Raw genomic sequence first — 26632 nt, forward strand, 5'->3', positions numbered from 1 at the left:
TGGAATTATCCTCTGTTGTTATGGAGAGCTGCTGAGGCCAGGCATGTGGCAGGAGATTCCCTTCCTTGAGTACTATAAAGACCATTTTGAGAAACCGTGAAATTAAAAGCTAGATTGCACTGAACAGCCCCAGATATTCAGGACACCAGAGCCATGACATAGCTACCAAGGATAGCTGCAGACAAGGAATGAAACCAGCCCAGAAAATAGAAGTGTGTTAGAGACAGCAAAGCTAAAAGGGTGGGGCCATCTAAAAAAACCTTTTGACATCAGAAATAGAAAAAACTACAAGATTCAGTTTGCTCTGATGGGTTTTGGTCCAGTATTTCCTCACTATGCCCCTTTTCCTCCTTTTGGGGACATTAGTAAATACTCTGTATCAATATACATTAAAAATGCATTGTAACACAAAAAATAAAAGATTCAGAGACAATACTGTAGTTTAAGCTTAAAGCTTAATATGAGAGAAGCAAAGCAGCCAAGCCAGTAGATCTTACCTCTCTCTACCAAGCTGAAATAGCAGCAATCCTATCTCCATGAATCCTAAGAGATAAAAGCTTTCAGTTCCTGTCTCCTCCTGCCTTTTATTCCTTTCTCTGCCCGGCCATCACTCCTATCTCCACCTCCCTAGTGCTGGGATTAAAGGCTTGTGATCCCAAGTGCTGAGATCACCTTTGTGTGAGCTGTTTCTTTTAGGTCTGGATCAATTTCATATAGTCAGTGTAGCCTTGACCTAACAGAGATCAGTCTACCTCTTAATCCTGAGTTCTGGAATTAAGGTGTGTGTTACCAACTGCCTAGCTAGCTAGTATGGCTACTTGAATTAAGGGTGCATGTCACTACTGCTTGACCTCTATAGCTTGTGCCTGGCTTTGCTTTCTAATTTCTCAAGCAAGCTTTAATAAATCATAATTAATATATCACCACAGTACATAATTTGCTTTCTGATTTTACAGGTTACGGTTAAGAGGCTGCCTTGAGTCTCAGAAGCCTTTGAACTTTGAAAGAGTGTTGACACTGTGAAAGACTTATGAGGAATTTTCAAGTTGGACTGAATGTACTTTGCATTATGATATGGCTACAAGCCATTGGGGTACAGGGAGTGGAATGTGGTAGTTTGAATGAGAATGGTCCCTATAGGCATATATATTTAACTGGTCCCCACTTGGTGGTACTATCTGGAAAGCATTAGGGGGTATCGTCTTGTTGGACAAGGTGTGTCACTGGGGGTAGGCTTTCAAAAACTCATGCCCTTTTCAATTAGCTTTTTCTGTAGTTATGTCTCAAGATGTAAGCTCTCGGTTACTGCTCATTCTAGCCTGTTTCCATACTGCCCACTGTGATGGTTAAGGACTCTAAATCTCTGAAATGGTAAGCCCCAAATTAACTCTTTTATTATAAAAGGAAAAGTTACAAAAATATTCTCACTTCATCCATCATGATTCTATCAATATAAAACACAAAGTAGCAAAAAGCAAATTACAAAACTAAAATTAATCTATATTAGCATATCAAAACAGTAAAAACTTATCAAAGTCTAAATCTACACTGTTGCTGCATTTGAATTATTTTACTCCAAAATAGCTAGAAGTACAATGAAACAAACATTAAAGGGCATATGGATCCTGGGGCTGGAGGGATGGCTCAGCAGATAAAAGCATTTGTTGCTCTTGTTGAGTACCTGGATTTGGTTCCTAGCACTGTTGTGGTAACTCAGAACCATCTGTAACTCTAGTTCCAAGGCTCTAACCTTCCCTTTTGACCACCTAAGCTACCAGGCACATAGGTAGTACATGTACATAAATGCAGGCAAAATGCTCATACACATAAAATAAATCTTAAAAAATTTCTAAACCTAGCCAGGAAGTGGTGGGTCATGACTTAATCACAGCACTTCAGAAGCAGAGGCAGGTAGATCTCTGTGAGTTCAAGGCTAACCTTATCTACAAATTCAGTTCCAAGAGAGACTCCTAAACTACACAAGGAAACCTCAAATCAAAACAAAACAAAACAAATTCTAAAACCATAGGGATCTTGATGGTAGGGAATATTCTGACAGAAGCTTGGTATTTTTTATCCAAAATGTCATGAAATTCTTATATTGTTTCATATGGTTTGCCATACAGAAAGAGGACTCAAACAGATTAACTGGAATCATTTGTAAGCTTAAAAATAAAATGCCTGGGGCTAGAGAGATGGCACAGCAGTTAAAAGCACTGATTGTTCTTCTAAAGGACCAGGGTTCAACTCCCAGCACCAACATGGCGGCTCATAATTGTCTGTAACTCCAGTTCCAGAGGACCCAAAACCATGGCAAAACACTAATGCACATAAAAATTTTAAAAAACAGAAGTAGAATGAAATATTTTAAAACTATTAAAAATAAAATTCCTTACATATGCTTTATAAACTCAGGGTCAGAGGCTACAGCTCTGCCTACACAATCACACCTTTAAATTGGGGAGATTAACCACTAACCACACTTTCTTATCTTAAGACTTAAAATCTTAAATTTTAAAACTCCATTCAGTAAAACCCTCCTCTTTGGGGGGAGCTTTGACTTCACTCTGCAGCAGAAAATGACACTGAATTCTTGAACCCTCCTTTGCAGTGCTGGGACTGGCACGACTGACATCTAGTCAGTAAACAAAGTTAAATCAAAATATTATTAGGGCTGGAGAGATAGCAAAGTGATTAAGAGCACTTGCTGCTCTTGCAGAAGACCCGGTTTGACACTAGTTCTAGGGGATCACATGCCCTCTTTTGGCCTCTGCATGCACCAGGCATGCACATGATCCACAAATACATAGATAGGTGAAACATTCATGCACAGAAAATAGTGTTTAAACCCCAATACTATACATAATTTATAGGAAAGAGACAAAAGCAAGTTTTACCTTTACAACCTTGCTCTGAGGATTCTTGAGAGAGTGCCTGGTCTTGAACACTTCCTAAGGAGTCAGAACACAGACTAGGAGAGGCATGTTCACCTCCTGATGGGACAAATGAGATAGGTAAGTACCAATTATGAAATGCACCTGAGTAACACCAAGCTCTAAGTCTTGTGGGTTAACGTTCTTTGAATGCATTTATGACTTAGTTTCTATTTCTGTGTCTGCACTGACACAGAGAATATTGAGTACTTACCCCCGCACTTTAGATCTCCTTGTTCTTCCTTGGCATTTTTCCACTGAACCCAGTTCTTCCAGGCATTCACCCCATACATATATTTCAGTGTCATTCCAGACACTGAACACCCTTGCAGGGCTCCTTGAATAAGACTCCTGGGCTCCACAGGTACTACAGACTTCTTCCTCCCCTGTGAGAATTCCAAAAATTCACGAATTATAAAACTTAGTCTTGGAATTTTAAGAATCTCTGTTCTCAGAGTTGCAAAGGGAATAAGCCTACTGAATAAAGAATTTGTTTTTATATTTTAAAGACTCAGAATTTAGAGCTGAAAAGTTTTTAAAATAATCACAGTTTTAGGCACAGTGATGCGCAACTGTTAAAACATTTGGGAAATGGAGGCAAGAGGATCAGGAAAAGTACAGGTCATTGCCAGCTCCTCGGAAAATTTAAGGCCAGCCTGGACGACATGAGATCTTTTCTGAAAACACCAAGACATCATCTAATACAATTATCAACATTTAGATAACTGAGGTATAGACATTACCACATGTTGTAGTATAAGCTCACTTGAATAGGTCATATTCCAAGCTGTAAAACAGGTCTCAGCAAATTCTTTACACAAGAATTAGACTTAAAGCCGATAATGAAAAATGTCAAATCATAAATTAATAGTATATCTATAAAAATTGCATAGATCAAGGAAGAAATTATGCTATAATTAGAAAATCCTATAAACTTAAATGAAAACCATAAAACTTAAAAAACAAATTCTGTGCTTAGAGTAGGATATTCAAAATATCTACAAAGCTTTTGCAACGCTGGAAGAGCTCTGCCATTAACTTAGGAAGAACACATACCTAGCACTGATGATACATGGGGAGATGAGCTGGAAGGGGAGAGGAGTGGGAGATGAGGGATGAGGGAGTGGAGGGGAGAATCCTGGAATAAAAAGATTCCTAAGGTCCACAAATCTAAACTTTCTGTCTTAAAAAACTGAGAAAGAAAAGATAAAGAAAGCCAACCATGATTGCACAAGGCTGTAATCTCAGTGCTTGGGAGGCAAAGGGAGGAGGATTATTTCAATTTTGAGGACAGCCTGATCTACTTAGCAAGTGGAAGCCAGACATGGCTACACAGTATGATGTCTCAAAAAGACCAAAGCAAAGGAACAAGATTAAAACAAGATTAAGAGAAGGGGGCTGATGTAGCCACACAGTTCCCCACAATTGATGTGTCATCAACTATTGAGGGAAGAGAGGCTGATCCTGTAGACAACCCTAATAATACTTGATGGGTGATTAAAAACAAAAGATATGGAAGCAGAAGGGAAGTTAGCTGGGAAAAAGAAGAGGATGAGTGAGATATGGAACAAAAAGGGTAAGAGGCGTGTGTGTGTCTGCGTGGGTGTGTGCATGTGTGCACATGTGCACACTCGAGACAATCTATATACACCTTGTGCTTGTATAAAATACAATGAAAACCACTGAATGTATAATTAATATGTGCTAATGAAAACATTTAACAAAGAAGGAAATAAAAATAATGGGTTGTTTTTTTAACGGATAAAAAGGTAAATTGGTCCTTTTCAAAAAAAATTTTTTTTATCATCAGTAATTCTCCAGCTAGAATAATTTAGGATAAAAAAATAAAAATATAAACTACCAAGAACACTAACACTGTAGAGAAAAAATGGTAAGAGATATTATTTATAGCATTATTGCTGATTTTAATTTATGAACTGATGTTTAAAATTTAAATAGAGTATTGGCACTGGATTGATGGCTCAGCAATTAAGAATACTAACTGCTTTTCCAGAAGAAATGGCTGCAACATCCAGTATCCACATGGCAGCTCACTACCATCTGTGACTTGTTTGATAGGATTCAATGCCTTTTTCTGGACTTTTTGAGTGTCAAGCACACATGTGGTATACAGAAATAAATAAATAAATAAATAAATAAATGTATACACACACATGCAAATTCTTATATAACATTAATTCTTATATAGCAACAACATAGAATACTGTTATACCAATAAACTTGGTAACTTACAAATTGAGTTAGAAGAATCTCAAATTGACAGTATACTTAGTCTACAACGTGAATTAAATGGTAGGTAACATGGGCAACTAAGTGACACTCTGCTTTAAAACAAAGATAATTAAAAGGCGGGGTGTATAACGCAATGGTAAAACACTTAACATGCATGCCCTGGGTTCAATTCACAGAATATATACATTTTTCAAAGATACAAAGTAAAAAAGCATATAATAAAAAAGAACAGATAACCTACATCCAAAGGCATCATCAGGTTTATAATTTAAAACCTCACAAGGCTAGGTTCAAACAGGAGGAGTCAGAGGCAAGAGCATAACTTAAAATCATTTAAAAAAAAAAAAAAACATTGTTATACTTAAGGCAAAGGCATATAAAAAGAATATGTTAGGGAAAAGTAAGTGATTTAAACAAAATCAATTTATTTCACCAGTTTAACAGACCACAAAAACCAGATACTGTATCACTAGAAGTTAAAAAAAAAAAAATTCACTTGATAAAAGCCCACTATCTAACCATGGTCAAAATTTGCAGAAAAATCTGAAGGAAACCTATAACAAACAATAAATACAATTTTGCAAGACTGAGATTGTGAACAAAGCAGAGGATTCTCTATTACTACCCAGTAGCACAAAAAGATCTGTGACTTCAATACAGGAAAAAAAGAAAGTAAAGGTATTCATTCAGAATAGGAAGAAAAAACTAAACTACATTTATTCATGGATAATCTAACTATAAAAGGTAGAAAATTCCAAGAAATTTAGTGAAATGAAGCTTTAGGGAAAATAAGGCAAATATACAAAAATCATACATATTTCTATTAAGTCGAAAGTAAAGATTTAAAATACTATGATTTAAAGTATAGTGAGTGTGGTAGCAGACTGGCTAAGCTCAAGGCTGAATTAAAAGAATTATTACAAGTTTGAGGCCTACTGGACTAAAGAATAAGACCTCATCTTAATAAATAGCATGGGCTATAGAGTAAGGCCTTCTTTCAACAATTAATTAATACAATTAACATAAATAAGTAATCTAATTGTAATAATGAGTATATAATCATATTAATTAGTATGACTTCATAGAATCAATAATTTTAAATACTCATGAAAAAGTTCTAACAACATAAAAAGACATAAATTGAAACAAAAGAAAAACACAAAAACAATACTACATACCTTTAACTTCAAGAATCACTGAAAAGTTACAATTTAAAAAATGGTATTGGAGGTTGAAGAGATGGCTCAGGGATTAAGAGCAAGTATGCTCTTGCAGAAGACCCACATTTTGGTCCCAACTCCTATATCAGACAGCTCACAAACACCTGCAACTCTACCTTCAGGAGGATTTCGTCTCTCTAGCCTCCTTAGAAACTTGGACTCAATTGCATATACATAGATAAAACAATTTTTAAAAATGATAAAAATCTTTTTCTACAAAGGGAAGCTGGTTGCATCTGTAGGAATTACAGATGTTAGCATAAATATGAGATAGAAGAGAGAATTTCAGGGGTTGAAGAAACAATACATAGAGTCACCAATCAAAGAAAATGTTAAATCCAAAAAATTCACAAAATACCCAAGCAATCTGGGACACAATGAAAAGACCAAGCCTAAGAATAATAGGGATAGAAGAAGAAGAATACCAGCTCAAAGGCATAGGAAATATATTCAACAAAATCATAGAAATTGTCTTTCCCAACCTAAAGAAGGGCATGCTTATGAAAGCACAAGAAGTCTACAGAAAACACGAAACAGACTGAACAAAAAAAAAAAAAAAAAAAAAAAAAAAAGCTCCTTGCACCGCACCATGATAATCAAAACACAAAATATGCAGAATAAGGAAAGAATATTAAGAACTGTAAAAGAAAAAAAGTCATGTAAAATATAAAAGCAGACCTATCAGCATTACATCTGACTTCTCAATGGAAACAATGAAAGCCAGAAGGCCCTGACAGGTGTTGTGCAGACACTTAAAAGAACACAGATAACAGCCCAGATTTTCTATACCCAGCAAAGCTTTCAATCACCATACACATAGAAAACAAAATATTCCATAACAAAACCAGACTTAAACAATACCTATCCACAAATCCAGCTCTACAGAAAGTACTAGAAGGAAAATTCAACCCAAGGAAGTTAACTATACCCACAAAAACACAAGCAATAGATAATCCCACACCAGCAAATCCAGAAAGGGAAAAATACACACAATACCACCACCAACAACAAAAACAATTTTCCTGTAAAGAAACAGGATAACAGATTGGATACAAAAACAGAATCCATCCTTCTGCTGCATAAAAGAAACATATCTCAATCAAAGATTGATATTACCTCAGAATAAAGGGTTGGGAAATTTTTTTCCAATCAAATGGACCTAAGAAAGAAGCTGGTGTAGCTACCCTAATAGCTAACAAAACAGAATTTAAACTAAAATTAATCAAAAGAGATGAAGGATATTTAATGTTCATCACAGGAAAAATCCATCAAGATGAAATCTCAATTCTGACATCTATACCCCAAATACTAGGCAGCAGATCCCTGTGAGGCTAGCTTGGTCTACAAATAAGAGTTACAGGACAGGTTCCAAAGCTAGACTGAAAAACCCTTTCTCAAAAAAAAAAAAAAAAAAAAAAAAAAAAAAGAAGAAGAAGAAAGAAAGAAAAGAAATAGACGAAAGAAAGAAAAAAAAAGAAACATTACTAAAGCTTAAATCACACACCAAGCCCCACAAACTAATGGTAGAAGACTTCCACACCCCATTCTCACCACTGGATAAATCTTCCAGACAGGCTTAACAAACATCTATAGAACATTTCACCCAAACAAAAGCACCTCATGGATCCTTCTCTAAAGTCGACCACATACAAAGCAAACCTCAACAGATAGAAAAAAAATGTAATAACTTCATGTATCATGGCTTAAAGTTATAATACAACAATAGCATTAAATGCATAAAGCCCACAAACTCATGGAAACTGAATAATGCTCAACTGAATCTCCATTGAGTTAAGGGAGAAATAAAAGAAATTAAAGACTGCCTAAAATTTAATGAAAATGACCACACAACATACCCAAACTTATGGGACACAATGAAAGCAGTGCTAAGAAGAAAGTTTATAGACCTGAATGCCTACATAAAGAAACTGGAAAAAAATCCCACACTAGCAAATAAATAGAACATCTCAAAGCTCTAAAACAAAAAGAAACAAACTCACCTAAGAGAAGAAGGCAAGAAATAATCAAATTGAGAGCCGAAACCAACAAAATAGAAACAAAGAAAACAATACAAAGAATCAATGAGATAAAGAGTTGGTTCTTCAAGAAAATCAACAAGGGGAGGGAGAGGGAACTGGGATCCATATGTAAAATAAGAAAAAGAAAAAAGAAAATAACCAAAACGCAGAGAAAAAATATCCAAATTAACAAAATCAGGAATGAAAAGGGGAACATAACAACAGACACTGAGGAAATTCAGAGAACTGTACGGTCATACTTCAAAAACTTGTACTCCACAAAACTGGGTAACTTAAAGGAAGGAAGAATTTTCTGGATAAGTGCCACATACCAAAGTTAAATCAAGACTAGATAAACAAACTAAAAGGCCTATAACCCCTAAGGAAATAGAAACAGTCATTAAAGGTTCCCAACCAAAGCTAAGGGTCAGATGGTTTCAGCCCAGCTACCAGAATTTCAAAGAGTTAATACCAATACTCCTCAAATTGTTACACACACAATAGAAGAACACTGCCAAACTCTTTTTAAAAAGCTACAGTTACCCTGATACCCAAATCACACAAAGACACAACTAAGAATTACAGAACAATATCCTTCATGAATAGAGATGCAAAAATACTCAATAAAATACTAGCAAAAACTGAATCCAAGAACAATAAGAAAAATCATCCACCATAACCAAGTAGGCTTCATCCCAGAGTGCAGGGTTGGTTCAACATACAAAAATCCATCAATGTTAATTCATCATATAAACAAACTGAAAGAAAAAAAACACATAATCATCTCAATAAATGCTAAAAAGGCTTTCAAAAAAAAAAATTCAACACCCCTTTGTGATAAAGGTCTTGCAGAGAGCAGGGATCCAAGGAATATACATAAACATAATAAAGGCAATATACAGCAAGCTGGCCTCCAACATCAAACTAGAGAGGAAACTCAAAGCAATTCACTGAAATCAGGAACAAGACGAGGCTGTCTACTCTCCCTGTATCTATTCAATATAGTACTCTATATTGATGCAGTACTTCTGTGTGCATGACTGCAGGCCAAAAGAGGGAATCAGAGCTCATTATACCATAGTTGTGGTTGTTGGGAACTGAATCCAGGACCTCTGGAAGAACAGCCAGGGTTCTTAACCTCTGAGCCATCTCCAGCCAGCAAACCTAGTGATCTTATTTCTAAATATTATTCTTCAAGAAAAACGAAAACATATGTTCATGTGAAGGTTTACACTAGAATAATCCTAACAACTCTCTAGATAGCCCAAAATCTGCATAACTTGCTAGGCAGTTGCACAAATTTTGGTCTGCTTTTACAATGCACCCTACTTAGAAACAAAAGGAATAAACCACTGAGATACAAAGTAGCATGGATGAACCTCAAAGGTCCACTGCTGTCAGAGAAGCTAAACCAGGAAGACAACACTGTATGATACTACTTATGTGAATTTCACTAACAGCAAAACTGCCATTTTGCATCAATATATATAATAGATTGGTGGCTATCAACATCTGGAGATGAGACCAATTACAAAAGACTAATTTAACTGTTCATGAATGGTAGTTACACAATATGTCAAAGCCCACCAAACTATATTTAAAATTCATGAGATTTTAAGTACAACTGAAACTCAGTTTCAAAAAATAAGGTAACTCTTTTTACATGTAAGAAGCATAAGTGATGGATGACTCCAAAAAACCACTGTCCTCCAGACATAACAGGACTAATGCAAATATGAACTCAAAGAGACTATGTCAACAAATACAAGATCTGTACAGGTTCAAGCAAAATGAAGTCCCAGTGCTAAGAGGTGGAAGTGGACATGGGCTCCCACTAATAACCAAGAAGTGATTCTATAGTTGAAACCCACTGGCAAAGGAAAAAATAAAAAATGTTTCCTTCAATGGGGTCTCAACCATACTTCAGGGTAAGCTGCATGCTGGGGGTAGTTGGCCAACATAAAACAAATTGAATGGCATTTTTGTAGACTTTTTTTTTTTTCTTTTTCCAATTTTGCTTTCTTTGGACTTTTTTTTTTTTTTTTTTTTTTGGTCTTCTGCTTGTTCCCTCCTCTCTTTTATCTTTTGAGAAAACCATTTCAGTATAAAACACAAACTGTATGAATTTAACTAGTGTATTTTATCATGTAAAAGTTAACTTTTTATCAGAACATATAAAATTAGTCAAATTCATAGAGTTTAAAAACAGAAAATTTAGATGTTTGTTTCATTTTTTGTTTGCTTTATAAGACACGGTTTGTCTGTGTAGCCCTGGTTGTCCTGGACTGCTCTCTCTCTCACTCATCATAATATTTAGAATTTTAAATTATTTTTAATGATAAGTATATATGGCTAAGTACAGGTCTATGCAGGAGTTCCTGGAATTCAGAGGCATGTGTTGGGTCCTCTGGGGTTCCAGTTGTAGGCAGCTATCACAACATGGATGTTATAAGCAAATCCAGGTTCTCTGCAAGAGCAGGAACTCTTAACCACTGAGTTGTTTCTCCAGGCCCTGGATTATCATTCAATTTTGAAATTATTTACTTTTTTATGTGTGCACATAGGCTTGCACATGAATGTGGGCCTGGACATGCTATGGAATGTATGTGTGTGAGGTCAGAACACTACTTACAGTAGTTAGATTTCTCCTTCCACTATGTGGGTCCCAAAGTTCACACTTAGGTATTAAGGCTGGTGACAAGCAACTTTATCCTCTAAGTATAACTCATTGGCCCATTAAAAGATTATAAAAAGCTCTCCCCATTTATATTTATTTTATGTGTATGGGTGGGTATTCTAACTGCATGTATGTCTATGAAACACTTTGTACGCAATGCCTGCACAGACCAGAAGAGGGCATGTAATCCTGAGATTGGAGTTGCCCTGTCATGTGGAGGCTGACAATCAAATTTTAGTCTTCTATAACAGTCCCACAAAAAGCTTTTTAAAGTAATAAATCAAAATCCATAATTATGAAAACAAAAGAAAAAGTTCTGATCAAAAGAAATATGTAATAAATGATTTTTTTTTAACACTAAGAAACATGGGCTAGAGAGGTGGTTCAGCCATTAAAGGCTAGGCTCACAACCAAAAATATAAGAAACAAAGGCACAAAAAACTTAGGTTTATAAAACAGTATATGAAAATTCTTGATTTGGGCTGCTATAAACCTTTATAAACAGATAAAACTAATGAATACTGCTAAAACAAAGAATTACAAACTCTTAAAACTTAAGCTTCTGCTTACTCTTCGTCTGGGCTGGGGGAAGCCATCTCTGTGTCTCCGTCTTGTTCGAGAACGTGCCTGGATTCCCTGTCCTTTATTAACTGGGTCAAAGGATTCTACAATAACCAACAGAAAGCACAATGAGATATTTAACACAGATTTACAGAGAAACCAGAAGAATTATTAACATCAGTCTATTTTTAATGTGTGACATAAGAACTTAAGTATATACTTAAGAGAAAGGAAGGATCTAACACATAAATGAAAAGTTCATCATCAAAAGAACTTATCAAAAATGGTTACTGTGGAAAGTTTTGAAAAATTACAAAAAGTCAAATTAGCCATGCATAAGACACTCACATTTATAAAGGCAAGAAACTCTTGTGCCCTAGATAACCCCTAACGTAACACAACTGATTAATAATGCAAACTGGGAACCTTGCCAATCTTCTTAATTAGATGACTATGGATGACCTCCAGTAGTAGTCAGGTTAGCCTGCACAAACCTGATGGAAAATCTGCCTCCAGATCCTGTTCTGTTTCCCCCTTTGAGAACTGTTTCAGTTCTGAATCAGCTTCTTGCACAGCATTTGACTTTAAGGCATAATGATTCAGCTCTTCCTCCCAACTATGAGGAGTTGACACTGCCTCTGATTCAAGATCACCGCTATATGTACTTCCTTGGTCTGAAAGGGAAGAAACAAACATGCTCTCTTGACATATTTAAAAACTGTCCTGAGCACCTAAATACTGAAGTGTGGTTGATAATTACCTAGACACAACAAATAAAATAACACGTGGCTGGAGAGACAATTCCATCACTAAACTATTTGCTTTGTTTGAGTTTCATCCCAAGAACCCATGCTTCATAAAATAAAAAAGATAAGCATGGTGGCATGACGTAATTCTACAACCAAGGAGGCAGAAACAAGTGAATGCCTGTGCTTGCTGGCTAGTCAGTCCAGCCTACCTGGATAGGTCAAGTCGAGAAAGATAACAGTCTCGCCCTCCCTTCCGCCCAAAGACATCTTCTAATCTCTGTACACATAGGTCACAAGTATGCATGAAAAGCCATATTAACAAACACACACACACACACACACACACACACGCACGCACGCACGCACGCAAACACAAAGAATCAAGCATCTCATTTAACAGCTTCACAGAAGTGGATTCCCATACTTGATAAATACTACAATGCATCATCTCAATTTTGAAAACACTTGAGGCAGTTTTTATTATTTGCATTACAAATTAACATGGCAGTCATTTGATGCCCCTTATAAATTAGGTAAAATTATAACATATGAAACCCAAGACTAATGTTTATGAGTCTCTATTGTTAGCAGAACACAGTTATTTCTAAAAACTACAATATATTTATTACTACAAACCTTTTTCAAATATCTTGGTGTCTAGAAAGAGTTCTTGTTCAGAAGTTTGAGACTCTAAAGAAAAAGCAAACAAAACACATTACATCTCATATACAATGACTTCTTGATAAATATTACTCACAATAGAAACTTCTAGGTAAACAGACTTCTATAGATAAGGCCTGATTCATTGTATAAGGAAATATTTGTAATAAAAATAAGTTAAGTTACCCATGGTGTACGCTATGAATTTTTCTAGGAGGTAGGAAGGAGATCAAGACAGGTTTTCTCTGTGTAAGAGCCCTGGCTCTTTGTAGACCACTTTGTAGACCAAGCTGGCCTTGAATTCACAGAGCTCCGCCTGCTTCTGCCTCTGCTTCCTGAGTGCTGGGATTAAAGGCGTGCACCATTACCACCCAAGAGCTGTCAGTTAGGTTTACATTTCTAGACAGCAATGTGAGAGATGCTATGATGAAAGGGGATTTTACTTTTGATTGTGTATTCTTTTGCCATGTGAAATCCTTTTACATAATTACACACTTGAACACATAACATGCAAAAAAGATGACCAATTGTTCCACATAAGTATCTTTTATATTTGCCTCTAAAGGCCAACAAACTTAGAACAGAAATGCTTGCTACATGAGCATTAAGCACATGTAACTGAGGCCCAGCAAAATACAATGAAAAAATGGCATATTTGAAATGAAGTTCAGAGTATCAACATAGAAAAGGATACCTTTCTCAGCTTACTCAGGAAAAAATTTTGGTTTTTGTTTTGTTTTTACTAAAGTCAAAGAGAAATTATTCCCAAAATTTATTTCTGCTTGTATTTCTTAACCATTTCATTTTACCTACACTAAAGAGATTGCAAGTGTTTGTCCTTAAGCTAGCTTGCTTTCTACAACTTTTCTGTCCCAATAATATTCAAAAGGAAAAATATCCATCATAAGGCATAGAACACAAGAAAATAGCAATGTAACAGAGAAGTCACCTCCACCCTTTCTTTCTGGGGTAGTTTTTACTATTATATAATTCAGAGTGGCTATATGAATCTTTTGCCTCACCCTCTCAAATGCTAAAATGTGGTGATTATGATCTAACAAATAAAGCTTGTCTGAGAATCAGAGCGAAGAGCTGGCTACACTAGTTAGCCATGCAGGCACAGTGGTGGCACACGCCTTCGATCACAGCACTCAAGAGACAGAGATGTCTGTGAGTTCAAGACCACCCTAGGCAACATGAAATTGACCCAGTCTAAAAAGAGAAACAGAGTTCACACAAAGGTGATCCCAGCATTTAGGATCACATGCTTTTAATTTCAGCACTGGGAAGAAAGAGGAATATAAGGTAGGAGAAGACAAGAGAGAGATGCAGCCTGAGGATTCTTAGAAATGGATGGAGTCTGAGGAGGCAGTCTGAACAACAGTTACTCTGAGGCAGTCAGTCTGAGGATGCATTTTGAGGACAGAATTGCCCCTTTGGTCTGAGGTAGAGGTAAGAACTTTACTGGCTGACTGCTTTGCTTTTCTGATCCTTCAACTTTCACCCCTGATAGCTGACTTAAATTTATTATTATTAAAAACAATGAGAATTCATGCAACACAGCTAGGCAATGATAGCTCATGTCTTTAATCCCAGCACTCAGGAGGCAGTGGCAGGTGGATCTCTGTGAGTTCAAGGGCAGTCTGGTCTACAGAGCTAGTTCCAGGACAGGCTCCAACGCTACAAATGGAAACTCTGTCTAGAAAAAAAAAAAAAAAGAACACCAGAATAATCAATATGTGCTATGATGCCTGGATAAAAAAAGGCCAATTTAAAGTAAGGTTTATCATCATAAATGCTCTCAAGTTTTAAATTAAATACAATTTCAGAAGTTAAAAGTTATTCAAGCAAAGGAAAATTATTCTAATATTCTAAAACATTCTATAGCAAATGAGTCAGAATGAAAAGAAAATACATTAAAGAAGAAAAACACAGAAAATACTGATAATATTAAAAAAGCTACCACTGAACACCCTATGTATGATTTACAAACTTGATATATTAAGAGCACATTATGTTCTTGCAGATGACCGGAGTTCAGTTCCAAGCATCTACACTGGGCACTCACAGATGTCTGAGACGCTATCTCCAGGGGATCCTCTTAGCCTCCTCAGGTATTGCACTTAACTGCACAAACCCACATACAAGACATATATACATACACACACACACATAATTAAAAAGAACACAAATCGACAAGTGGCGGTGGGACACACCTTAAATCTCAGCACTTGAAAGACAGGTAGGCAAATCTCTCAGTTGAAGGCCAGCCTGGTCTACAGAGTGAGTTCCAGGACAGCCAAGGAAGACAACACAGGAACCTCCCTCCACCTCCCTGATGCGACCCCACCACCACCACCAAAAAAAAAAAAAAAAAAAACCACAAATTTTTTAAAAGACTCAAACCTACTAGTAACACAACAGGAAAATTTTCACTGTTTCAGCATATGCAATAATGCTCAAAATTTTTTCTAGTACCTATAATGCAAAATCAGACCCACTAGATCACTGGATATGGTAGTCCATGATGGTAATCACAGCAGTCAGGGGTCAGGGAAATAGAAGGAGCAGTAGTTCAAAACCATTTTGGACTACTTGAGACCGTGCTTCAAAAGACAAACAAAAACCTCAAAGCCTCACTAACTGTTAAAATCTACCAGTGAATAAAAGAAAACAAATGATACTTTGCTCAAAAAAACACAGAGAACTTTCTCAGTTCATTCATATGAAAAAGCTTTTGTGCTTCACATTTCAACAATTGTATTTTCTCTACATCTTCCAGTAACCATAAATTAAGATGGTACAATTGAGGTTAGAAAGCTTCCTAGAATACAGATCAGTAAATTACCTTTTTTTTTTTTTTTTTTTTTTTTTTTTTTGCGAGACAGCTCTATATAGCTTTGGAGCCTATCCTAGAACTCATTTTGTAGAAAAGGCAGGTCTCAAACTCAAAGAGATCCACCTGCCTCTGCCTCCAAAGTGCTGGGATTAAAGGTGTGCAATACCAAGGCCCTGCTCAGTAAGCTCCTTTTAATTGTTGAGTTGTGGGCCAAATTCTGGTTCTACCATGTCTTAGCCATATATAACCAGTACAAAACTAATATTCTCTTTCAACATGAAGAATGTCAAGTAAGCAATACTCCCTCAGAGGCTGGTTCTGAAGACTAATGCAGGAAAACACACAATACACTAGGATGTATCTAGTGTGAGAAGCACACAAAATGGACACACTCTATTATCGTCCATCATCCTTATTCCACACTAACAGAATGAGGCTTCTCTATAGGTAACTGAGCCAACAGGATTTCTATCCTATGCTTCAGTTTAGTAACATTAGCATGCTGTTGATTATAGATTAGGAATTATGTGCTTGGAACATAGGCTTGGATAAGGTTAAATATAAAAATAGTATGAATTTTAAAATTACTTCTGAAAAAAGTATACTGTAGAATTATAGATGAGCTTTATAAAAATCTTTATTTTAAAGATTGCACCAACCTCCCTGGGATAGACTCTTCTCCTTCTCTTCATCTTCTGCAATCATTTCTGCCATTTCAAGGAGATCAGCTTCAAATGGATGTGAGGGAAGCTTCTCTTTAATGTCTTCAATACTCTCAGTGGCTTTATCTTCATTATCCATTGAGGATGGAATAAGCATGGGAACAGGCATCTGAAAGAACAAGAACTGAAGGTTTCTTTTGCTCTGTGTGTGTGTGTGTGTCTTTTGTTCCCCATGTGAGTGCGTGTCCAGCCAGAGGTCCACAACAGGTATCTACTTCAATTGTTCACTATCTTATTTTTATGAGACAAAGTCACCACTGAACATAGACATGGCACTCTGGCTCCTGGGATCTTCTTGTCTCTGATTATCAACCACTGGGATTATTATACATATACAACCAGGCCTGGCTTTTACAGCATTGATGGGCACTGAACTCAGGGACTGGAACTTGAACAGGAAGCAATTTACTGACTGAACCATCCCCACAGCTCCTGAGGGTTTCTTACACAATAGGTTTGTTGTCAGAATCTGTGAAATGATGTTAGTATTAAAATAATGAAAAAAATATATTTTCATTGCTGAGAATTATGAATCTTGGTAATTCATTTTTATAAGACTAGAATAGTCAAAATAAAAACCTAGTTAAGAAAACCAGGCATGGTGTCACACATCTTAAAACCCAGCAGAGGTTTTATGCCTCTGTGAGTTTGAGGCCAGGCTGGTCTACATAGTGCATCTAAAACCAATCAGGCATACATAATGACACTCTGTCTGAAAACAAAGAACAACTGAGAGGAAAAAAAAGAAAACCTAGTAAGTATTTTTCTGGATACTCAACAAAGTATTTCTGAATCCTTCAAAAATAATAATCCTACAACATAAAAATCAGTTTTGTGCCAGGTGGTGGTGGCTCAAATGTTTAATCCCAGTACTGCAGAAGCAGAGGCAGGTGAATTTCATCTATAAAGCAAGCTCCAGGACGTGCAGGGCAGGATTGTTTCAAAGAAACTCTGTCTCAATTCCCGCCCCCACAAAAAGAAATCAGTTTTGTTTGTATTTATTGCTGAAAATTTTCAAAACTGTCAAATGAGAAAAATATTTAATAGAAAGTGAGAAATAATGACAGCTATCTTCTTTTTAACTCTTTTAAGTTTTGTACTATTATTATTATGTTTTAGTATGTTCTTTAGATATGTGTGCCATGGTCAGAAGACAATGTGTGGAGTCACTTTGATCCTTCCATCTTTATATTGGTTCCAGGGATTGAATTCAGACCCTTAGGCTTGCTAAACTGGACAGCAAGCACCATTACCAGTTCAACTACCTTACTGGCCCAAAATTCAGGATTCAAACATATACAGTTTCTGATTTTTCTTTTCTATTTTAGTGATCTCACTACTTTTTTTTTTTTTTCTTTTGGTGCTTTTCAGATTTGCTTTATGTATATATGTAGGTATACCACAGGAATGTGTGTTGCCCACAGAAGTCAGAGGAAGGCAGCAGATCTTCTGTAACTAGAGTTACAAAAGGATGAGCCACTATGTGGGTGCTAGGAATCAAAGCCAGGTCCTCTCAATCTCTCCAGTCCTTGTGTTTATTATTTTGAGGCAAGGTCTCACACTAGTCAAGACCACCCTGGAGCATACTATAGCCCAGGCAGACCTTCAGCTGGCTTCAATCCTCCTCCCTCAGTCTCACAAGTCTTGGGATTACAGCTGTGAGCCACCATGCTACAACATAATGTTCTTTCAGAAGACATGGCCTGAGTAAAAGAAGTCTTCTACATTCTCCATAAAAATAACAACAGCAATATAACATCAGTCAAACAAAATTAGGTATATTTTACCAGCAAGTGAAGTATCGCATTACATAGCTGTAAAATTATAAATAAGGACAATGCAAAATAAATTAGATTTAATCTTGCAATGATTACTCACAGGAACTGGAATCCCAAAGGGGACAGGAGTATACTGGGTATAAAGATGAAGAGGTATGGGAACAAACACCGGCACAGGGACTGGTACCACCATGACCTGGGGCTCACTTGGAGTATCTTCTAATGAAAAAAAAGCACACACACACACAAAGAGTTAGAAACAGTTTAATGAAATTACATTTTAAAAGAAGAGATTTTGTGACAGGCAGCTCATAGTACTTGGGAGGCAGAGGCAGGAAGATCTCTGAGTTTGAGGCCAGCCTAGTCTACAGAGGAAGTTCCAGGACAGCCAAGACTACAGAGTAATAACTGACTCAAAAAAACCAAAACCCAAAACAAACAAACAAAGGAGGAGGATTTACATTTGAGAAAGGGCATGCATTCAACAAATGATGCTAAAAACACTAAATATTTGTATGCAGAAGATGGAAAAGACCTTTACTTGACATCAAATGCAAAAATATTAGTCCTGAATGAATCAGAAATGTTCATGCAAGGCAAGCAAAATAATTAAAGTAGGTATAGGAGAAATGATTTATTCAGGATACTGTTCTGAGGAAAGATTTTTCTTTATAGTATAACCCCAAGGAAAGAGGCAACAACATATAATTGGCCAAAGACACTACATTAAACTCAAAATGTTACATACAGAAACAATTTGGGAGCTAAGAGACAAGTTACAGAATGCACAAAATATCTGCAAACTATACATCTGGTAAGAGACTGATATCTAGAATACAGGATAAATTCAAACAATGAAGAACAAATAACATGATTTAGAATTAACCAAATGATCTAAATAGGTATCTCTCCAAAAAATACATATAAATACACAATGCAAAGGTTTGAGTATGGTTATAACTGGCAAGAATCCATTCTAAATAAAGACTTTGACCAGGTGGTATTGTTGGTGGGACCCTTTAGGACAATGGGGTGGGGGAAATCACACCCTTATTAGGCAGTATAAATAATAGTGTCCCTATTCTTGGTAAATTGCTTGTTCATCTCAGTGTTACTCACACAGGGGTCAGGGAGTGGTGTCCGAAAGTCTGTGTGTCCAACAAAATAATGAGCTAAATAAATATTTTCTGTTTAAGTTAGCTACCTTGAATATTTCATTATAAGGACCAAAAAGTAACTGTGCCAATAAAAATGAAAAAATGTTCAGTGTCACTAATGATCAACAGGAAAATGCCTATCAAATTTATAATGATAGGACTGGAAAAACAGCTGAGCAGATAAATGCACTTTCAGTTTCTACAAAGGACCTGCCCGGTTCAGTGCCTGCATCAGGTGGCTTATAACTAACTACATGTAACTTGACTTCCAGAGAACAACTCGATACCCCCTTCTAGCTTTTGTGGGCAGTAGCACGTACCTTGTGCATGATACAGAGATGAAGGCAGACAAACACACAAAAATAAATTTTTAAAAATTAAAGTGGAGCTGGAGAGATGGCTCAGAGGTTAAGAGCACTGACAGCTCTTCCAGAGATTCTGAGCTCAATTCTCAGCAACCACATGATGGCTCACAACTATCCTTAATAAGATCTGAAGCCTCTTCTGGCATGTAGGTCTACATGGAGGCAGGACGTTTCATACATAATAAATAAATAAATCTTTAAAAAAAAAAATAAAGTGAGCCAGGCAGTGGTAACATACTTATTTAATCCCAGCACCCAGGAGGCAGAGGCAGGCGGCTCTCTGAGCTCGATGCCAGCCTAGTCTACAGAGCTAATTGCAGGGCAGCTATAACAGGAGAAACCCTGTTTTGAAAACTCAAAAATAAATAAATGAATAAATAAAAATAAAATACCATGTCATTCCAGTGAAACTGATTACTATCAAAAGAGAAGAAAAAAATCCTAGTAAGCACAGAGAAAGGAGAACTCTCTAACACTCTTGGTGTGCACTATAAATTAGTATAGCCATGATGGGAGAAAGTGAAAAGGTTCCTCAGAAATGTTTTTTTTTTTTTTTTGTTTTGGTTTATTTTTTTAAGATTTATTTTTTATTATGTATACAATGTTCTGCCTGCATGTATGCCTACACACAAGAAGGTATCAGATCTCATTATAGATGGTTGTGAGCCACCATGTGGTTGCTGGCAACTGAACTCAGCCAGTGCTCTTAACCTGAGCCATCTCTCCAGCCCAGTACTTCAGAAATATGACGAAAACTCCCAGGAGAAAATCAACTAAGCTGTCCTCTGACATGCTCTCCATGGCACATGTATGAGATCACAGGTAAGGCAAATAATGAATGGACTCCACTGAAAGGAACCTCTTAAGTCTCAGGGAATTTGTGTACATATTGTTTGGGATCAACAGCTTACATGGTGACAACTTTTCATCTTGGATTCCTTTCTAGTTTAAAAACTCTGGGACCTGTTGGTGGTGGTGGCACACACCTTTAATCCTAGCATTAGGGAAACAGGCAGGTGCATCTCTGAGTTCCAGACTATAGGAGAGTAATTTTTGGGCAAATGTAGAATGTGCAAAACAAAAATAAATTAATATTTCTAAGAATAATGAACTTATGGCATTCCAGCCATTACCTGCTCCAGCATTTAAGCTTAGCCCAGCACAACTTGAAATATTGCTTAGCTATGGCTAGCTATGTCAAGGGAAGACTTCTCTGTATGCTTAGTCTCAGCTTATTTAAAAAAAAGAAAAGAAAAAAAGAAAGCTTTTAAAACTCACTAGGAGGGCTGGAGAGTTGGCTTGTTGCTCTGCATATGAGCCAGGTTCAAATCACAATACCCACATGAAAGCTCACAATTGTCTGTTAAATCCTTTCAGGGGGATCCAATGCCCTTCTGACTTCCATGGGCATCATGCACATGCACACAGTGACATATATACATGTAAGCAGGGCTCTCATACATATAAAATAGGAACTAAAAATAACAAAAACTCACTAGGAGAGGGTAGGTCTCTAATTATTTCTTATTAGAGACTAAATTCCTGGTGTGTAACCAAGAGAACAGGACTATTCTCCAATCATCTTTCATTCACAAGATTTACCCAAACACTGACAAGTCAACAGCACAGGGATTCTAATCACTCGCACCAGATTGCTTGCATAGCAGAATGTCTGTGTCAGGAGAGGATGAGTAAGAACACCACATGGCCCTGTATAGAATCCAGAGAAGCAATGCAAAGATTTTGTATAGAGGTAGACAGTTCCTAAGAAAGTTTTGAACCTTTCCCAAGGCAACTGGCCTTTTCAGAATAGGTTTCTCTGTAGATAACCCTGGCTGGCCAAGAACTCATCATGTAGACCAGGTTGGTCTCAAACTCTGAGCTCTGTCTGCCTTTTCCTCATGAGAGCTAAGACTCAAGGCATGCATCAACCACTCTTAGTGCAACTGACTTTTGTTTCTTTGTATTTTGAGATAGGTTTTCACTATGTAGCCTTGGTTGTCCTGAAGCTCACTCTGTAGACCAGCCTGGCTGTGAGAAATACCTTACTCACAGGCACATCATGAAAACTACACTAGGCAATGCAAAGAAGCAACTTATCTAGGAAACAGTGTGTACTCAGAGTAAACCAATGCTTTCTTCCCTTAAAAGAAAAATAAAAACACTTCCCAAGGAACATACCTGTCTGGCATTCTTTGTTTTGAGTATGTGGTTTACATGAAGTGGCTTTCGTCTGTGTGATGGGTTTGCACAATAAAGCTTTGTTCTTCAAAAGTCTTGGGGGCTGAGAAGGTGGAAGTTTCAGGGTATCTGTTTGAGTACTTGCCTAGTTAAAAAAAAAAAAAAAAATCAGAAACCAAATAATTTCAAAATATTTTGAGTAATTAAGAGAATTTTCACTTTAAAAGACTTTTTTACCACTGGAATTACATAGAAGAATCAACATGTAAATATGCTACTAAATAAACCAGATACATTTTATGCCTGAAATAGTGATAGTAATCAAGGGATAGTTTAACAACCTACAACTGACTCAATGTATTTACTCTATTTACTTATCAAGAAAAACTGATGAGCTTATAGTAAACCACTGATAACTGGTACAATGAGGAGCTTTAGATGAGAGCTATTACTTCCTGACTGAGTTAAAGACATAGTCTTACAGGAGGTAACCAAGACTGAATCACTTGTGATCATTCTGTAACTATAATTCAGGCATATAGTTTGCCACCAAAAACAATTAAGAAGTAACTCAAACATGAAAATTAGCCCAGAGGCTAGGAACATTTTCAAGAAATACCATTGTTCCAGTCATGAGTTTTGATTATTTTCTTAAAAAACAATGTAAACAACATTGATTGGAAAAAAAGGTAAGTTATATTCAATTATGATCAGCAAGAAATGGGAGTGAAGAGAACTAAGGCAGGGATGCTAACAATCATTAAAACAATCTGTAACACTGAATGACCATCCTCTCTGTGCATTTACTTTAACTATGCATAATTTTTAAATTATTGTATTTTAAAAACCTTCAGTAATTACTTACATAAATGTATCTACCAATCATTCAAAAAAGAAAAAAATAAAGGTATATAAAAGACCTGATTAGATAACAGAAATTCTATTCATCAACAATTCTTTTCTTCAATAAATTAGCTCAAACATATATGTAATGCACATACATGTAAAATACAATAGTATCAATGAAATAACTTACATCCCCAATGATTTTCGCTGTTACTGTAGGAACTGCACCTTAATAGAGAATAAATATAAATTTAGGATTTTTAAAATTATTTTAACATTAGTATTAAAAGCAGTTATCAGTATAACATGATCATGTATAACTTTATACTCAATTCATCAAAAGCAAGCAGTAGCTTGATGTTACACTCGTAGTAGTACAAAAGAAGAAAAAGATGTGGAACCTGAGAAAATACTACTTCACACCCTAGTGGTGCAGCAACCTGCCATGAGTTATACATAGTATTTAAAATAGTACCAAAAAAAAAAAAAAAAAAAAAAAGCCAGTTCAAACCAAGCTATACCTTGTAAGACACTGTTGGCATTTGCTGTGGGCTGAGCAGCAGGAGCACTTGCCAAAGACACCACATTAGCAATAACTGGAGTTGAATCTTTTCTGAGTGATGGGGGTCCTGCAGATGCAGCTTGAACCATGGAAATATTTGCTGATTAATAAAGAAAGAAGAGAGCTCATATAATTTATATTTTATAGAAATCAACAGTTCAGAGGAGATCAAGACTTCTGGGAGTGATTAAACTGCTATGAAGCATAGGAATTTTGTTTTGTTTGGTTTGGTTTGGTTTTTTGGTTTTTTTTGAGATAGGGTTTCTCTGTATTGCTTTGGAGCCTGTCCTGGAACTTGCTCGTAGACCAGGCTGGCCTCTTACAGAGATATAGCCTGCCTCTGCCTCCCAAGTGCTGAGATTAAAGGCATGTACAACCACTGCCTAGCTTGTTAGATAGTTTTGGATTAGAGAAACTTAAAAGTCTCTCATGGACTTTACCTTTTATAAAAATGCATCAGTCACACTTAAAACCACAAAAATGCCCAAAGTCATTATTCCAAATAATGACAATTACAAAGTAGATTTAATGAGAACTTAAGACAGAGATGTTTTTAAATCTTACCTTCATATGTAAAAGACTTTGTAAGAAACTTCTAGAGTAGGCCCTGCTTCTCCTCACAAGGGTACTATACTTGGACTCTTAACCATAAAGCTTCTAAAATTATGTCATAAATGTGCTGGTTGTTGACCAACACAGATCTCAGTATGTAACCCAAACCTCAAACTCACTATGTGGCTCATGCTATCTTTGAATTCTTTATCACCTGCCTTATTAAGGCTAGAGATATGTACCACTGAGCCTGACTATTTATGGTAAACAAAGGCCATGTGATTTAGTCTTCATTTCCTTAACTACAAGCAATCTGAAATCATTATGGAAGCCAAGGTGTATACAGAATTTAAAAATAGTAAATACCATACTTTTCCAGAAAACAAGAGTATGGTTAGTCAGTATTCTGAGAGAAAGCTACAACAAAAATCCATTTCCCTGACTTTTAGGTATTCTATAAAATGATTTAATTTCAATGTTAAAGGTATTTGTTCAATTTTGTTATTGTTGTTCATGTTGCCATTGTTGTTTTGAGACAGGGCCTCTCTATGTAGCCTTGGCTGTTGTGGAATTTGCTTTGCAGAATAGGCTGGCCCTTAACTCACAGAGATCTAAATGTATCTGCCTCCTGAGTACTAGGATTAAAGGGCACCGTGACCAGCTTGTTAATGGTATTTGAACACAGTAAGATTTGTATTTCATAAAATTACTGACAATTTATACATTCTAATCTGTACACTGTTGCACTGATAAAAATTTATTTTACTCCTCATTACATTTTACCTGAGTTGTTTTGTAAAGGTGGGTCACATACAGTTTGCTGATGACAGAACATCAAGATACAAAGCAGGTTACAAAAGTGTTTTATTTCACCTCGCCATTTCAATGACTCACTGAGTTTACCCTGTCTCTTGCAACCATCACATTTGGCCATCTGGAACAAATTGAAGAGAGCAAAGAAAAACAATTATCAGAGGCTGGAAAGAGGTTTCAGCTGTTAGCAGCCCTTAGCTGCTCTTCCAGAGGGCCCAGTTTCAATTCCCAGCCAAGACAGACAGACAGACAGACAGAGAGAGAGAGAGAGAGAGAGAGAGAGAGAGAGAGAAAGTTAGAGTTTAGTGAATGTGCTTGCACATTGTAACACGTATGTAGGCAAACGTAGAAGCCCAACATTGACATAGGCAGGAGGCTCTTTCCTAAATCACTCTCCATCTTACTCACTGAAGTAGTTAGTGTCTTTCAATAGAACTCAGAGCCCACTGACTGCAGCACTCTAGCTATCTGTCTTGCCTTGGGGTGCTCTGCATGCAAGCACTGGAATTACATTTGGGCTTTTGTATCAGTGCTGGGGATCCAAACCCCAGTCTTCACACTCATACAGCAATTACTTTATCCACTGAACCATTACATCAATGACATCATTTTTTTAAAAAATCAGTTTTTTAAAAAACCAACTCGTTATTATTAGAGACCACCCAATAAGTAACAGTTTGAAAACAAAGTTTTAGTTCTACAAGTTGGCTCAGTAGGTAGTCACTTACTGCCACATCTGATAACCTGAGTTCAATCTCCAAGATCCACATGGTAGAAAGAAAATGAACTCCCATAAGTTCTCATTTGACCTCCTTTCACACATACACATTCAGGTACACAAAATAAATGTAAGACAAATAAAAATTAATAAAAACAAGGATTTTTTTAAAAAATCATTTTAAATAAAGCTTTGTTTCTCTACAATTCAGAAGACAAATTTATTTAAAAGATAAATGAGTAAAATTAAAAATTACTTTAGTGCCACAAGTCAGGTGAACCTGCTACAGAAAGTTTAAAAAAAAAAAAAAAGAGTAAGATTGAAGCCCCCCACATGACTGAAGCCCCCCACATGATTGAAGCCCCCCACATGTTGTACTAATTGCAAAGAAACAAAATACTTAATGTTAAATAAATTTTAATGACCGTTATTATTCTTTATACATGAAATTAAGAAAAGTTAATGATAACTATCCCCAAATCCCAGGCATGTGAGTGATATTTTTTTTTTTTACCTGATAAAACAAAACTGTATACTTAGACATGCATTCTTCACAACAGAAGTCTTCCACTTTTCCACCCAAATTATTCTGTATCAATTTAGGAGATGTTTGTAAACAATAACTGCACATTTTACAGTGACTTCCCCAGCGTTTCCCCAAGTCATGTTTATAAAGCAATTTGCAACCTAAGAAAACAGGAAAGATAAAATTAACAATGGGACGAATAATAATTACTTACATTCTAAGGTTAGAATAACACTGTTTTCACACCTAGGTGCAGAAATCAATTATAGAATCAAAACCAGCTGTGTGTATGCTGACTGAAATATACGTCACATATAGTAAGTTTCATTTCATAAAGTTTTTGTCTTATTTAAAATGTGAAAATATACTAGGTTAAGTAAGTTGTAATGTGAAATTTAATTATTTTATATTATACATCAAGTTATTTCAGAGTCAATCAAAACATTCTTCCACATACATATCATCTAAATAAGGAAAATAATTCAATATAATTTTGACATTA

At 36.2% G+C, this 26632-nt stretch overlaps 1 protein-coding gene across 4 annotated transcripts in view; it reads right to left on the reverse strand.

The window, feature by feature from the left end:
- The window catches only part of LOC127225367 (zinc finger MYM-type protein 4), a 101898-nt gene that overhangs the window by 15206 nt on the left and 60060 nt on the right, over positions 1-26632 (reverse strand). For 3 of the 4 annotated variants that reach the window (XM_051188820.1, XM_051188817.1, XM_051188819.1), the window contains 12 exons: positions 26119-26291; positions 24857-25007; positions 23481-23621; positions 23150-23187; positions 22114-22258; positions 18511-18629; positions 16570-16741; positions 13048-13101; positions 12157-12336; positions 11672-11766; positions 3148-3319; positions 2898-2993 (listed from right to left, as the gene is read on the reverse strand). In XM_051188820.1, coding sequence (XP_051044777.1) covers positions 2898-2993; positions 3148-3319; positions 11672-11766; positions 12157-12336; positions 13048-13101; positions 16570-16741; positions 18511-18629; positions 22114-22258; positions 23150-23187; positions 23481-23621; positions 24857-25007; positions 26119-26291 — 1536 coding nt within the window. The remainder of the gene's footprint in view (positions 1-2897; positions 2994-3147; positions 3320-11671; positions 11767-12156; positions 12337-13047; positions 13102-16569; positions 16742-18510; positions 18630-22113; positions 22259-23149; positions 23188-23480; positions 23622-24856; positions 25008-26118; positions 26292-26632) is intronic. The other variant, XM_051188818.1, reaches the window with a different exon arrangement.

Source organism: Phodopus roborovskii, unplaced genomic scaffold, assembly GCF_943737965.1.
Source record: "Phodopus roborovskii unplaced genomic scaffold, PHOROB, whole genome shotgun sequence".
NCBI lineage: Eukaryota > Metazoa > Chordata > Mammalia > Rodentia > Cricetidae > Phodopus > Phodopus roborovskii.